Below are 14210 nucleotides of genomic sequence, written 5' to 3' on the forward strand. Positions count from 1 at the left end.
GGAACAGGAGCCCGGGGGTGCCCCCACCTCCCTGGCAAGCTCTGAGCGGCAAGCTCTGGGAGCAAGGTATCCCGAGGGCCACACTCAGGATGTATCAAGTGGACCATCCAGCCCAGTCAGTGCCAGGAAAACAGGGCAGGGCTGGGAAGGGGCCAGGGAGGCCTCAAGCCAGCAGTATCAGGGGGGGGCACTGAGAGGGAGGCTCTGGATGAGGGTTGGGTCAGGCCACCTGCCTCATCCCAGAGGCCCAGGGCCCGCCCCAGGTGGGCACCCCAGCACATGGCTGCCCCTCCCCAGCGGCCTGTGGACTCGTCCTTTGTGTCCTCCGCAGCCTTGCCTTGGAGTCTGTTTGTTGGCCCCTCGAGTCAGTCCTGATTCTCGACCCTCTCGGCCTCGGGCCCCACCCCAAGCTGAAGTCCACTTCTGGGCAGCCCTCAGGCACACGGGGCCTGGGAGTTCTGAGGCCCCACCTTGCAGAACAAGAAGTCTTGGGAGGCAGGGAGGTTGCCTCCTACGCCACGGCCCGCCCCGCCCCCCCGCCCAGCCACAGCCGGGCAGCTGCTCCAGGCCCTGGGACGCCGAGGGGACCCAGATCCCCCTCCCACGGTCCAGCCCAAGGGAGGCCGCCCCCGCGGGACTGGGACGGCCACCACCTCCCAGCAGCCCCGTGCCCTGGAGGCTGAGGGAGCTCACTGTGGACAGCACTTTATTGACACATTCAGACCCCTGGGCAGGATCGGCACAGCTCCCGGAGTGCTGGCACCTCCCACGGGCCCAGTCTGCCATCCCTGAGGGGGCAGGAGGGTGCCCCATAGGGGCAGAGAGGCAGCATCGACCAGCCAGGCCTCTCCCCAGCACACAGGTCGGGGGCCGGCTCCAGCCGCGGGCAGTGAGGCAAGGCAGGCAGCCGCAGCAAGGAGGGCGGGCCTGGAGCGGCTCAGGCCCCGGCCGTCGGGGCCTCGTAGTTGAGCACGTAGTAGTCGTGGACATACATGAGCACCGCCACAGGCTGCCCGATGATGAGCGTCAGCCACACGGCCGCGTTCCCGTAGTTGCCACGGAAGAAGCGGCCCACTATCCAGGCCAGGGGGATCTGGGGACACGGGAGGGGCCCGGTTAGCAGGCCTCAGCGACCACGGGGCTGGCTCCCGGGCCCGGGGAGGATGCCAGGCCACGTGGGGTGCTCACCTGAGCCATCATGCCCGTGAAGGCCCAGAGGCGGAACATGCGCAGAGGGATGCTCACCAGGTACTGGGTGGGGGTGAGAGGAGCGTCAGCTGACCCCTTGGCAACCCCTGCCCGAGGTGGGACAGGACGCACCCACAGGGCACTGACCTCGTGGAAGAAGGCCGAAGCCAGGAACACCCCCATCCTGGCTGCCCACTTGCTGCTGCCTCTCCGGAGCATGGGCTTGTAGAAGTGTCTGCAGAAGGAAGCGGCCGTGGGGCGGGCGCCCAGGCCACGTGCCGGCCGCCCGTCCGCCCGCCCGCCGGCTGCAGCACCCACACCCACCTTAGGCACCACTTGTGTACGGGGATGTTCCAGTTCTGCCAAAAGTAGGTGACGGACTCAGAGTTCCTGGGGGTCGGGAGACGGCGGGTGACCGGGCTGTGCCACGGCCCTCCCCCCCCAGCCCCCGGCCCCACACCCAAGGCCACCCACCACCAGTCCCGATAGAACTCGCGGTCTCCGAAGTGCATGAGCTCGGCCACGGCGTTCAGGCAGGAGTGGAACAGCCAGTAGAAGAAGATGAGCCAGATGAGGTGGTTGGGGACCTGCGGGGAGGCGTGTGCCAGGTTCCAGACCACCACCACCACCATCCCCCCACGTGCCCCCACCCACCAGGCTGCTCACCGCCAGCTTCAGGAGGCGCTCGATGATGCGCGAGTAGTCCATGTCCTGCAGAGACAGGGTGCAGCTGGCTCCCTCGGTCCCGCCCTCAGACCCCACCCCGCCAGGGCCTGCCTGCTCACCTTGAAGGGCTTCATGGAGTTCTGGATGGTGGGGACCATCCACTGCAAAGAGGGCAGGGCGTCAGCTCCCTGGCCGCCCGAGCTACCCTCCTCCAGCAACTCCCCCCCCCCCCCCCGCCCCCGCCCAGCACAGCCCCCAGCCCAGCCCGCGTACCTGCTGAATCAGCCCCACCATGAGCTGCGTGAGGAACAGCTGGAGGAGGAAGCAGAGAACAGCGGGCTGAGCCCCCCAGTGCCCGGTGGCCCCCCAGCCCGCGAGGCCCCCAGCCTCCAGCCTCACCATCTCAAGGAGCCGCCGCAGCAGGAAACGCTTTCGGATGCGGGCGGAGCGGGGGAAGTTGAGCTCGTAACACAGGGTGGGGGCAAAGAGGAAGTAGTACAAATCTGCAACGGGAGGGTGGGGCTAGCAGGCCGAGGAGGCCCGGCCCCCAGCAGCCCCCCTCCCCCAGGCCCCGGCAGGGTTCTCACCACGGTAGGTCAGGTTGTCAGGGTAGCTCACGGTGCACTGGGCAGCTCCCCCGTTGGCCTTCTTACCCGCAGCAGCTACGAGCAAGTGGCAGGGCGGGGTGAGGCTGCGATGCTGCCCGGGTCCAGCCCCACAGCAGGTGGCAGCCCCGGGTGGCCCCAGCCCCAGGCAGCCCCTCACCAGCCTTGGCCTTGGCCCTAGCCCTGCGCTCTCGGCACCACAGGTTGACATCCCGGTAGGAGCACAGCTTGAGGAAGAGGATGGTGTACACCATCAGAGCCAGCACGGAGCCCACTGCAGGAGAGGCAAGCTCAGGCCATGCGCCTCCCACACTGCCCACAGGAGAGCCACGGCCACAGGGGCAGCCCCTGTGGCTCGCCTAGGTCTCTCCCACGGGCCCCAGAGACAGGTTGGGACGGGGGTGAGACGGGTGGCCCACCTGGAGTGATGGACGCAAGCAGGAAGGCCACAGCCGCCGGGAAGCAGAGAATGGTGGCCAAGTTGACCACGTGCAGCAGCAGCCCCGCCTGCTCCGTCAGGGCGCCCTGGGGTGGGTGGGGGAGCACACCGCTCAGCGGGGGGCCCCCACTCCCTGGCCAGAGGGTCTCCCTAGGGCATGGCCGCCAGGCCCCGAGGTGCAGCCCCTCCCGGGAAAGCCGAACACAGCCCCACACCCTGAAATGAAACACAGTGGGACGGGCTGCTGGCCCGCCCTAAGTTCGGCTGGTGAGGAGCAGACCTCCAGGCAGGGCAAGGGTGGGCATGAGGGCGCTGCTTACCACAGCCAGGCGCTTCTCCACCTGGAACGCAGCCACAGCAAAGACGTTGGCCACTGAGGACAGAAGCGCCACAGGGCAGGTTCAGGCCCGGGTCAGCCCTGTCCCCACCCGAGGCCTCCTGGGCACTCAGCTCACCAATAACCAGGCACAGAGCGGGCCAGCTGTAGGGATCCTTCAGAAACAGAGACACCACCTGGATGGGATCCACCAGGATGCCGTACCTGCGGATGGGCAGGTGGGGGATGGGGATGAGGGTCTGAGTGGGTGAGGGGCGGGGCCTGAGCTGGCAGTGGGTGGGGCAGGGCCAGGGCCCACTCACTTGATGAGGTTCTCTAAAAATAACCGTGCATTGCTCAAGATCTGCAAGAAAGAGAGAGGGACACAACCCTGTCATCTCTGGCCCCGGAGCAGCCACCCCAGCTCCTCCCGGCACCCGCAGGTCCGAGCAGCGGCCTCCGTCCTGCAGGCCCAGCCCTGTCTGACCTCACGCCAAGCTCCGAGACTCGCAACCCACCCCACGGGCACCAGTGCAGGGATGGGAAGCCCCTCGGCGCTGCCCCCGGCACGCCAGTGAGAAGGAGCCGACCCCGACACCAGGCACTTCCCAGATGCCTGTGTCTTCGGCAGCAGAAAGAGACGCGCGCCGTCCAGCAGCCCGCCTCCATCCCACTGAGCTGGTGAGGGCCCCGAGGCCACAGCAACAGTCCCAAAGTCCAAGCCTGCCAGACGGAGCTGCCACCCACGCCCAGGGCACCGCCCTGCCAGTCAGGCCAGTCCTCGCAGCGCCGGGCCGTGTGGCAGGCGCTGCACCGGGAGCGCCCACGCCCTGTGTGGGGTGGTGGGAAGAAGCAGGCCAGAGCGCTGAGGGGCCGGGGAAAGCTGGGCCTGGAGCGCCACGCTGTAACTCACGCCCCTGCCCGCCTCGGCCGTTCCTGCAGCACCAGCAGCCGAGGATGGAGCCCCCGTCACGACAAGCTCTTGCCTTTAGCCGGTGGCTGGGTGCCTGGCCTTCCTCTGCAGGCACAGGGACCTCCTGCCCCAGCCCACAAGGCACAGGCCCCAGGCAGGGTACGGAAGGTTCTGCAGAAAAGTGATGCTTCTCCAGGGGACACTGGTGGGGTCCCTTACCTGGCAAGTTTCACGAGGAGGTGACAAGCTCAGAGATGCAGGGGCCACCTGCCACACCCTCTCCCAGTCAAACGCCTGACCGGCCAGCTTACCAGGACACACGCGGTCCTACAATGTCACCCCACCTGCCGGTGGCCTGTCCTGAGAGCTCACAGCAGGCGAGAGCTGGAGCTGCAAATAGGCAGCACCCACCTGGAGGCCCAGGCTGCAGAGGGAACGCAGCTCGGGATGCGCGTCTCCTACGGGGGGGTGTGGCAGAGGTACCAGAAGCAGGGGGAAGGCTTTGGGGCGGCACCAAAGGGCCAGGCAGGCCCAGGGGCTGCAGGAGAGCAGACAGTGCCGCCCAGGAAGCTGAGGGCCCGCCCCGCACGACCCCCTCTTCACAAACCCAGCCTCGGCCAGCAATGGCCTCCAGAGACCAGGGACACGTCATCTCCTGGGTCTGGGCTGGCCTACGGCCCGCTCTCGCCTTGCCCAGCCAGCTTCTCACCCACCAGGCTGCATGGCACCCCACAGCTCCCCAGGGAGCCTCCTGGGGCCACAGACAGGGAAGGTGTGGGAGCCCCTTGTACACGGGCAGCTGCGGGAGCCACACCCAAGACAGGCAGACACGTTGGGTGGAGGGTCAAGGGCGTCGCGCCACATGGCCCTGAGTGGCGGGGGCAGGGCCCAGAGAGGCCCCTGCCCCCTGCCCCGCCCGAAGGCTGCGTCCTGGAGCTCTGGACTCCAGCTGCTTGTGGGCCAGAGCTGCTGGCCCAGCCCCGCCAAGTGCCGGGGGAGCGGGGCCCCTGAAGCAGCGGCCTCGACCAGGCCGCAGCGCGAGGCAGGCGCAGGGCTCCCCGCACTCACCCTCCTGAGACTGGGGGAGGGGGGCCAGCGGCCCGCAGAGCTGGGGCCCGGGGCTGCAGGGCTGAGCCAAGGAACCGTATTCTCACCCCTGCTCCCCCAAGTCCGGGCCTGCCTGGGGGCTCCACGCCCACGAGGGCCATTTGGAACAGAAGAGGAAACTCTTCACGGACCCCCAAGACCACTCACACGTGCTGCCAGGAGGCCCTGCACCCACAGCGCCCCTTCCACAGCCCCAAGGCCCACCAGCCCATCAGCCTGTCTACTCCTTCCTGCCCCCACGCCAAGCCAGAGAAGCCCCTCAGGAGACCCCAGTGCCCCTCGGGCACAGCCCACGGCACAAAGGCTCCCACGCTAGCCCTGCAGGCGTCTCCTGGGATTCAACAGGGACAAGGGTTGAGTGTGTGCCCTCTGGGAGCCCAGTATACGGCCGCTGCAGGGACCACCACCGCGACCCCTCTCTACTCAGCCCAGCCACAAAAGCTCTGGCCACCCGCCCCAGGGGGCAGAGCCCGTGCCCCACCTGGTCACAGCGACACCTGCTCCAAGACGCCACCCTACTTACCAGCATCACCACACACCAATTCAGGATGCCACGGTAGTTGTTGAAGCCACTGTCAGAGCTGAACAGAGAATCCTGCAGGCGGTGGCACCTGGAAAGCAGGAGCGGGCACCCGCAGAGCCCCAGGCAGTGAGAACCTCAGGCAAGGCCAAAAGCAGGCCCACGCCTCCCAGCCCTGGCAGACACCTGGGAACCTGGCCACGCCCAGCCCCTCACTCTGGGCAGCTCACACCCATCTGCCCACACATCCTACTCCCCATGTATCACCAGAGAGGGGCCAGGCCATGCCAAGCTCTCAGGAACACCCAGAGGCCTGACGCTCCACGCTGCAGGTGGGCGGGGGCACGCCACAGACAGGAGCTGGCTACGCGGGGCCGGAGTCCCCCAGGCTGGGAGCCCACCTCCCTCCGCAGATGCCTCTGGCTGCCGCCACACTCGCTGGCTAAGGAGTGGTGATGGGCCCACAGGAAGAGTCCACCCCAGGGGTCCGGGGGCCCATCCGGCAATGCTGGACAGATGATGGGGGGGGGAGCGAATCTGCCTTTGCCGTCGGCCCAGCCCACCACCCAGTGAGCCAAGGGCCCCACTCCAACCGCCTTCTCCCTCCATTTGGCCCACACAGGTCCCAGCGGGCACCGGCACCCAGGCGCTGGGCACCTGATGGCAGGGAGGTCTACAGTAGAAGCCAGCAGAGGCACTTTCGGTGCCCCCCGCCCATGAGCTCTCGCACCCAGTGCCAGGGTTGGGGGACACAGACGCAGAGCCTCACGTCCCTGCCTGATCCTCAGGGCGAGGCAGAGGTGGAGGGGCCACAGCACGGCGGGGCAAGGCTCAGCCCTGGTGCCCGTCCTTGGCTGCAGCCCCGCCTCACCCCAAGTGCCCTGCCACCAGGAGGCCTTCCACGGCGTTGAGCAAGGCCTCCGGTTTTGTAAGAGGAGAAGCCAGGGCCTCCCCTTCCCTCCCCTGGACACAGCTCCACCTCAAGAGGCAGCTGGGGCACAGGAGAAGAGAGGGCCTCCGGGGGTGGCCCTGCCTCTGTGGCAGGCCTGGCTATGGCCGGGGTCAGCACTCAGACGGCCGCACCCAGGAGATGAAGGGCCAGGGAGGACGAGACGCCAATCAGCATCTTCAGCCAGGGCAGTGCTGACAGTCTGACCTCTGCCTTCCCAGGCCGAGGTCTGCCCACACCTGGCCCACCCGCCTCTCCCAGTCACAGGCCTGGCCTCCTTGCACCTGCCCTCCAGCGCCATGCCAGACCGCGCGCAGTGGGGCTGTGCGCTCCACCCCAGGCCCTCTTCTTCCTGAGTTTCTGTACCTGCCTTTCGGAGAGGCAAGCAGAGCTCCAAGGCCCAGCTCCCCAGAGAGGACAGTCTCTGGGCCTCTCCACTGGATGGGCTTGCCCAGAACCCTCCCCCAAATTCAAGCCCATTCGCTTTTACTGGAATCGTCCCAAAGCCACCTCATGCCACAACCTGCCAACCGCCATCTGCATGTCCACGCCCGGCTCGACACGCCCAGGGGACTGTTTCACAACAGCGTGACCCCTGCCCGCTTTGGGCCACTGAGAAGACCACACTGACTTTATTTGCAGCAATCTCTAAGATGAAAATGGGGGTGGGGGAAGGGCAGCGTTTTCCAAACCTGACAACAAATAACATTATAAAAGCTCTTCCAGGTTCCTCCTGTCAGGTTCCTAGGCCTTCCCCAAGCCACCCACACCCGCCCCTCAGGTCCCTCCACCAGCCTCCTGACCATCCCCAACCCAGGCAGCTCCCTGCCCCGAGGTCGGAGGGCCCAACCCAGGGAAGGAAGCCCACCACCCACCAATCCCCCCAGAAGTCCAGCCTTGCCGATGCAGTCAGCTGCAGTGGACCAGAGGCCACCAGGCATGGTTGGCATGGACGCGGGGCCTGGCCGCCTTGCCCAGAGCTCTGTCACCCTCTCCCCTACTGCAGGCGCTGCCCACACCTCTGTGCCCTCCAGCGGCCCGCCCACCTGCTCCCAAGTCCCACCCAGCCAGCAGGGCCATTCTAACTCATCACAGGTACCACCTCTTTCACCACCTCACACCAGCACTGGAAGGCGGGCACACGGGGAAACTGAGGCTCACCGAGGTTCAAAGCTTGCCCAGAGGCACAGCCACAAGTGCGGACCACACATGCAGGACCACATGGTCCAGCTCCCGGGCCAGTTAGAACAAGGAGGGGGCAGGGTGCCAGCTCGCCTCCCAGCTGCCACCCCCTTGGCGCTTCCTCCAGTTGGGTGGGCAGTTGGGTGGGCTCCCCGTGTCCTCAGTCCCTGCTAGAGAGGGAGAAACAGAGGACACCCCAGAGACAAGCCCCTGGGAGAGCCCCACGACAAGAAGGCGCTGCCTGGGAAGGCCCAGGAACCAAGGGCTGGAGGGCGCACAGGGCAGTGCGGTGCCCCTGAAAGGAAGGAGCCAAGAGGCAGGGCACAAGGGGCGGCCCTCCCTCCTTCCGGCCCCACCCAGAGCCTGACTGGGCCTGCCAGGCCAAGGTGAGCAGGAAGTGTCGGGAGGGGAGGGAGGAAGAAGAGGGCGGAACAAGCAGGGAGGAGAGGTGGCAGGTGAGAGGAAGATGACGGGGAGGAGGGGCGGCAGAGGCCAGACGCCAAGAGGGCAGACACAGCAAGGCCTGGTTCTGCCCCAGGAGACCCCAAACCCTGCGGCGTCTGGCATGAGGAACAAGCACACGTAGCCTGCGTGTCCTGTGGATCAGAGGGGACTGCTGTGGCCCATCCCTGCCACCGGCTCCTCTTCCCAAGGGTCCAGACCTCGAGGGTGGCGAGTCAGCGCTGCTGCTCACTCAGCCCAGCGAGCGGGAGTGCAGGAGAGGCTGCTGGCCACCTGCCCTGTGGAGCAGGAAAGCGACTGCCCACCCAGGGTGACCGCTTGGCCCGAAGCTGGCACCCCCCCATCTCATACAAAATGACCCCGAATCCCACCCCCTCCAGAGGGAGATCGAGCCAGCCACGCCCCGGCCTCCCGGAGAGGACAACGTGGGGAGTTAGCAGAGGGGACTCTAGGACACTCCTATCCTTCGCATCCTCCCTCAGTCCCACCTCAGGCCCACAGGAAGCCAGCACCCCCCAGTAGAGCCGCCCTCCTCCCCCACGGTGCCATCATGAACTCTGCGCCAGACCTTTGCTCACAACGCTCAGTGCTGAGATTATCTTATCTCCCAGGTGAACTGCGCGCACCCCAAGGGCAAGGACAGTGCCTGCGCCGCAGCTGCCCCTGCCCATCCCCTCCCCACAGTGCCCAGTGAAGGAAGCCTCGGTTCTTCTTTAATGAGAGAGCAAATCCTTGCCAACCCACTGACAGGTTGCCCACTTCCTCCTTGATAATCTCTAGCTCTGGAGCTGCTTCCAAAGCCAGAGTCCCTGAGGGCCCCTTGGCCAGGATGAAGGCTACGGTGGGCGGAGGGGGCACAGCTGCAGGACTTAGCCAGTGCCCAGGTGGGCCAGGTCCTCCCCATCAGCCACAGCTTGCTCCCCACCCCCTTCCCGTCAGTCCTTCAGCTAAGCAGGGAGACCACCTGTGGGTGTGCCCACTTCAAACCCCTCTCCTGTACCCCAGCCAGGGGTGAGAGTCCCAATACAGGACCCGTCTCTGACCCTAGAGCAGGCATTTGTGCTGGTAATATAAGCAGGACCCCAGGCCAGTCAATCACTGGGTAAAGGATGAGAGACCTTTGTGAAGACCATTCTTGGGAGGGTCTGCAAGGGATGAGAAATCCTCTCGCACTGCCCCCTGCCCCTTTCCTCAGGCAGTCCCAAGCTCCTGCTGGCCCACTCCCCAGCCAGCCCACCCTCCTCTGGGAGCCTTATCTACCCACAAGGCACCCCTCATAGCCCTCAGGAGGGACCCCCTTCATCACACACCGCCAGACGCCATCCATCTCCTTCCAGGAAGAGAACAGTATGGGTGGCTGGAACCAGCCCACCTAGGGCTCCAGGCTCTGGGCTCACCCTGGGAAAGAGCCTCAGGACCCACCTAAAGATGTGCAGAGGGAGGGGCGTCTGGAAGCTGGGCCGCTGCCGGCTCCCCTCGGCGCCCCCAACTGTGTGACCTTGTCAGGCGACCCTCCACCCCTAACCTCCCCCTAAGTTTCCCCGCCGAGGCACAAGGGGCACACCTATCCACGCAAAGTCCGGAAGCCAGGCTCTCGGACTCGGAGCCCAAGCGCCAGGCTCTCGGGCTCGGAATCCGAGCTGCGGCGGACACGCCTGGGGGAACAGCGAGGGTCGCGCAGGCCCCCGGTCGGGGTCAAAGGTTAGGGGTCAGGCGCACCGCTACCTCAAATCCCACTGGCCGCTGCCCACGTCGACGTCTCCGTCCTTGTCCTTCTCCGGGGCAGGCGCGTCCCCCCCGGCGCCCACGTCCCGTACCTCCTCTTCCGCCGCCGCCGCGGGCCCGCTGCCGCCCTGGCTCGAGGGCCGCGACCCCGTCCTCCGGCGCCGGGAGCCGCTCGCGCCGCTGCGGTCGCCCATGGCCTCAGCCCGCACCCTGCCGCGGCGGAGTCGTGGCCCACCGGGCTCGCAGCGCCCGAGGCCCCGCCTCCGGACTCTCGGCCAGCGGCCGCCACCGCCCCCTGTCGGCCGCCGTAGCCCGCGCCGCCAATCAGCTCGCACCTGCCGGGTCCTCCCCGAGCCCGCGGCAGCGTCGCTCCCGGAGCTGCTAACTGGCCCGTGGCCGCGGCGCCCGTCCATTTGTAGTCCGCTGGCGCGCGGGGCACGCTGGGAGTTGTAGTCTCATGGCGCGAGCCGGAGCGCAGAGGCAGGCGGGCGCGCAGCCAGGGGTGGACGCTGCTCCCCAGAGGGCCTCGGCGGAAAACGCGCGGCTTCCTGGCAGCTGGAAGCCCCTCGTGACCGCTGCCTGACCCTTGTCCCGCTCTTTAAACACAGGGTTTCCTCATGCCTCAGCCCAGGCGCGGGGTGTGGGGTTGTAGGTTATTTATGAAATGCCTCGTGCGTTACTGTCAGACAGACACCTAGCGCGTTGATGCTCCGCGAGCCCTCTAGTTACTACCGTAGGCCCCCGCTTTTCCTCCGCTTAGGTTGTTCAGACAAGCACCAGGCCAAAGGATGGAGCGAGAGAAAGGCCCCAGGCCCCGCGTCCCGGGTACCTCCGCCTGGCCCACCTACTCCCAGGGCAGCACCTCTCCCCTGCAGGCCCAGGACGGGGCGGGGCAAGGGTGCTGCCCTCGCCCCCACAATGGGCACGCCCGGCCCGCCTCTCCACCCGGCCCCCTTCTGCCCTCGTCCGCAGACTTGCAGAGCTTCCCGCGTTTCGCACCCGGGCCAGGTTTGCCAGGGCGCGGGGATCCTGAAGTGCCAATTCGCGGGGGCCCAGAGGCTTCTGTGTCATTGCACAGTCTGCAGTCATCCAGTCGTTAAATGAAGCAACTGATACACCATAACACCTGCACGGTGAGAACCGTGGGCGGGCAAGTCCGGTCCCACTTGGCTTGACCTGCATTTTGCAAAGAGCATGAAGCGTGAGCATCCTGGATTTCCGGATGCGAGGGTTCACGGGGGGCTCAGGCCTGGTTTACCCAAGAAACACCCCTAGCCGCAGAACCCACTCCATTCACTCCCCTGAGGTAAGCAAGGCTGAGAAGATCACCTCTCTGAAAGCAAATAAACCCAGAGGCTCAGCCTGAGGTCAGCCCTCCTTCCCGCCGGGCTTGCTCTGGATCCATCACCTCCACGAACAGGCACCTGGGCCCCCTGGTGACACGTTCTTCTGCCACCGGACCATTTGCGGCTGATACCAGCCTGGCATCCCTTCCTGGCAGGCTGAGGCTATCTTGCAGGTGTTTTCGAGTAGCCTGCTAAAGGGGCCGCCCTCACTGGGCGCCAGAACCCCTCCCGCATGCCCACATGGCCCAGCCTCGGTGGGTCAGGACCAGCCCCGTCTCCTATCCAGTGTCCAAGAACGTTCGTCTGTTCCTAGGCAGACCTGAGCCAGGGGGAGCTAGGCCTTTCTGAGTACTGATCCCAAGGGAGGTCGGACGCAGGAGAGGGTCCTCTCGGGAGCCCTCAGCGTAGGGGTGAGCCCTGGGAGCTCTGCCCCTCCCTCCCCATGCCCTCTCCCAGGCAGCTAGTGGTAAGCTCCCCACCCACGCCCACGTGTCTCCGAGCGCCTTCTGGCCATGCCATCCTCCAATACAGAGCCAAGACTAGAGGGCCGGCCGGGACTGGCACGCTGATTGGTAGAGGAGAAGATCGACGGCTCAGGCTGCCAGTAGGCCCAGAGAGGCTGAGCACAGTAGCCAACGAGGAGTGAAGGGCCGTGTTAGAAGCGGCTGCCTGTGTCCGCGTCCAGGCTCCAAGTCGTCGGCAGACAAGAAGCAGTAGGAGTGAGGGGACCAGGGTGGACTGGGGGCCGCCAGAAAGGACCGATCTGACCGGGGGCTGTGGGGGAACCAAGGGTTCCACCACCGAAGTTGAGAGCAAGATCAAGGCCTCGAGCCAATGGGAAGGCATGGGCTGTGAAGGCACCAATAAGGAAGAGCCCCTGTACCAGCGGGGGGTAGGGCCTGTCTGAGGGAGGCGGAGGCCTGTGGTTGACAGTGGGCGGGACCTCTAGGAGGGAGGTGGGGCCTACGCCAGCCCCGCCCACAGCCCCAGCACCTCGGGATCCTGGGCGAGGTGCGGCCCAGAGCCACAGGGGAGAGGGAAAAGGTCAAGGTAGGTGGGGTTGTTTGGGGACAAATGTGTGCATGAGGAGTTGTCGAAGAAAGCTCAGTGGGGAGTCTCCCTGCTGGTGGAAGCAACACCTGGCCCGGGGTGAGGAACCTACAGGTCTGGCCGAATAAAGGGCTGGAAGGGTTTTGGGGTTTAGAAAGGGCCTCGGGCTGACACTAGGTTGGAGGCGCCGCGGGCAGGCCAAGGAAGCCTGTGAGGGAAGACACTGGACATGGTGATCAGCAGCCTGTGCCGCCTGTTCTCTGGAACGCAAAGTTCTGTCCATAGACACCTGTGGAGACAAGGGTGGGCTCGTCCCAGGCACCGGGGAGGCAGCCTCCCTCCATCCTTCCACCCCCACTGCCCCTTAGAGTCTTGGAGAAGCAGAAACAGTCAGTCCAGACCCCGAAGCTGAGGAGCACTGGGGAGGAGTGGACCTCTAAGAGCCTTCCTCCCTGCCATTGGTGCCCACCCAGGTGTGAATCTGAGTTTAGGATGGGTGGGGTATTGGGCAGGGCTTAAGTCAAAGGCAGCCCTTGGACAAGTTGTTTCTCTCCCTGAGGCTCGGAATCTTCATATGCAAATTAGGCAATGATTCCTACCTAACCTCTACCAACACTGGGGGCTTTCCTGAGGTTGTTAAGGCTGAAAGTGCTCCCCAGAAGGGGGCGCCCACCTCCAGGTGAGCCCCACCCTGAGCAGCAGGCCCACAGGCTATGGTCTGTTGCAGGTCGGTCTCCCCTGCTGTCCATACCAGTGGAGTCTGGGTGGGCCTGTCCCCTGCCAGGGTGCAGACAGCTGCTCTGGCCCTGGGCTGACCTGGTTTGACCACATGTCTCCAAAGATGTGGGACCTCTCAGCTCATGCCTACCTACCTGGGTGCCGAGGGCATTTGCTGGGGTAGGGGTCCATGTCCCTGGGCTCTCTGAGCCCAGCACAGCCCTGCCCCTCATCTCCTCAACATGACATCCTGTCTAGAGCCCGAGGGCTGTGGGTGGCTGTGGGAACTCCTATGACCCCTGGGCACCTCCTCCCCGGAGCCAGCCTGGCCCAGCTACCTATGGAGGGCTCCTCAGTGTGGGAACATACCCCCTGAGTCTGGGAGTCAGGATGCGGACAGCAGGCTGCAGGAAGGGGTCAGACCCCACACCCTCTGCTGTCCCCATTTTCTCCAATGGCATCGAGGAAGGCTCACTGGTGGCTGTCAGGCCTGTAGGGACACCAGGAGCCCCTACAGGAAGAGTGGGGGTACCCCAGGCCACAGGATTACAGGCCCTGCTGTACCTACTCTGGCCATTCTAGATCAGTCCTGGGCTAGAGCTGACTGTAGCCTCCCCCAGTTCCTGGCACAGAGCGGATTCACCTGCCACAGGAGAAATGCTAACTGCCCTGCCTTCAGGGGTGTGCTTTTGCCTTTGGTCTGACAAGCCGGCCCTCCAGGGTGGAAGACTGCCTTCTCGCAAAAGAAGACACGGGCGCACCCCAGCAAAAGGCAGCGGCGCGACTCCAAGGCTGCGTGGGTAGGATGCCACTCCCAACGCTGGGCCTGCGCCTGCCAGACCTCTGAGGTTCGGCAGGACCCGGAAGACGCCCCCTAGATGACCCCAGCGCCCCCTGCTGCGCGGGCCCAGCCCTGTATACATCAGCCCGACACTCCAAGTTCTATCAAGAGTGGCATTTATTCTCCTCGTGGAGGTGCGGTGCTCCGGGGAGCTGGTGCTATTGTGCTTAGGAAGGAGGTCTGT

At 65.7% G+C, this 14210-nt stretch overlaps 1 protein-coding gene across 2 annotated transcripts; it reads right to left on the minus strand.

Annotated features, from left to right (window-relative positions):
- Positions 1–689: 689 nt before the first annotated feature.
- On the minus strand, positions 690–10340 carry DGAT1 (diacylglycerol O-acyltransferase 1). 2 transcript variants are annotated; one of them, XM_068526175.1, is made up of 17 exons: positions 10073–10339; positions 5758–5845; positions 3538–3578; positions 3354–3439; positions 3219–3271; positions 2879–2984; positions 2620–2733; positions 2442–2516; positions 2254–2357; positions 2128–2166; positions 1974–2015; positions 1855–1899; positions 1663–1775; positions 1513–1578; positions 1336–1423; positions 1189–1251; positions 690–1093 (listed from the first exon to the last, which is right to left on the minus strand). In XM_068526175.1, exons 1-17 carry the CDS (start codon positions 10264–10266, stop codon positions 938–940), a joined length of 1473 nt encoding a protein of 490 aa, XP_068382276.1. In that variant the 5' UTR covers positions 10267–10339; the 3' UTR covers positions 690–937. The 2 variants fall into 2 exon arrangements, with proteins under 2 accessions (XP_068382276.1, XP_068382277.1); XM_068526176.1 differs by lacking the exon at positions 2620–2733 and having other exon boundaries at positions 10073–10340.
- Between the last annotated feature and the right edge of the window lie 3870 nt (positions 10341–14210).

Source organism: Eschrichtius robustus, chromosome 17 (genome assembly GCF_028021215.1).
Source record: "Eschrichtius robustus isolate mEscRob2 chromosome 17, mEscRob2.pri, whole genome shotgun sequence".
NCBI lineage: Eukaryota > Metazoa > Chordata > Mammalia > Artiodactyla > Eschrichtiidae > Eschrichtius > Eschrichtius robustus.

Coding starts and splice junctions, on each gene's coding strand:
- DGAT1 (XM_068526175.1), bottom strand. CDS start 10,266: ATGGGCGACCGCAGCGGCGCGAGCGGCTCCCGGCGCCGGAGGACGGGG. Junction 2,985..3,218: donor TGGAGAAGCGCCTGGCTGTG/GTAAGCAGCGCC, acceptor CACCCACCCCAG/GGCGCCCTGACGGAGCAGGC. Junction 1,579..1,662: donor GAGTTCTATCGGGACTGGTG/GTGGGTGGCCTT, acceptor CCCGACCCCCAG/GAACTCTGAGTCCGTCACCT.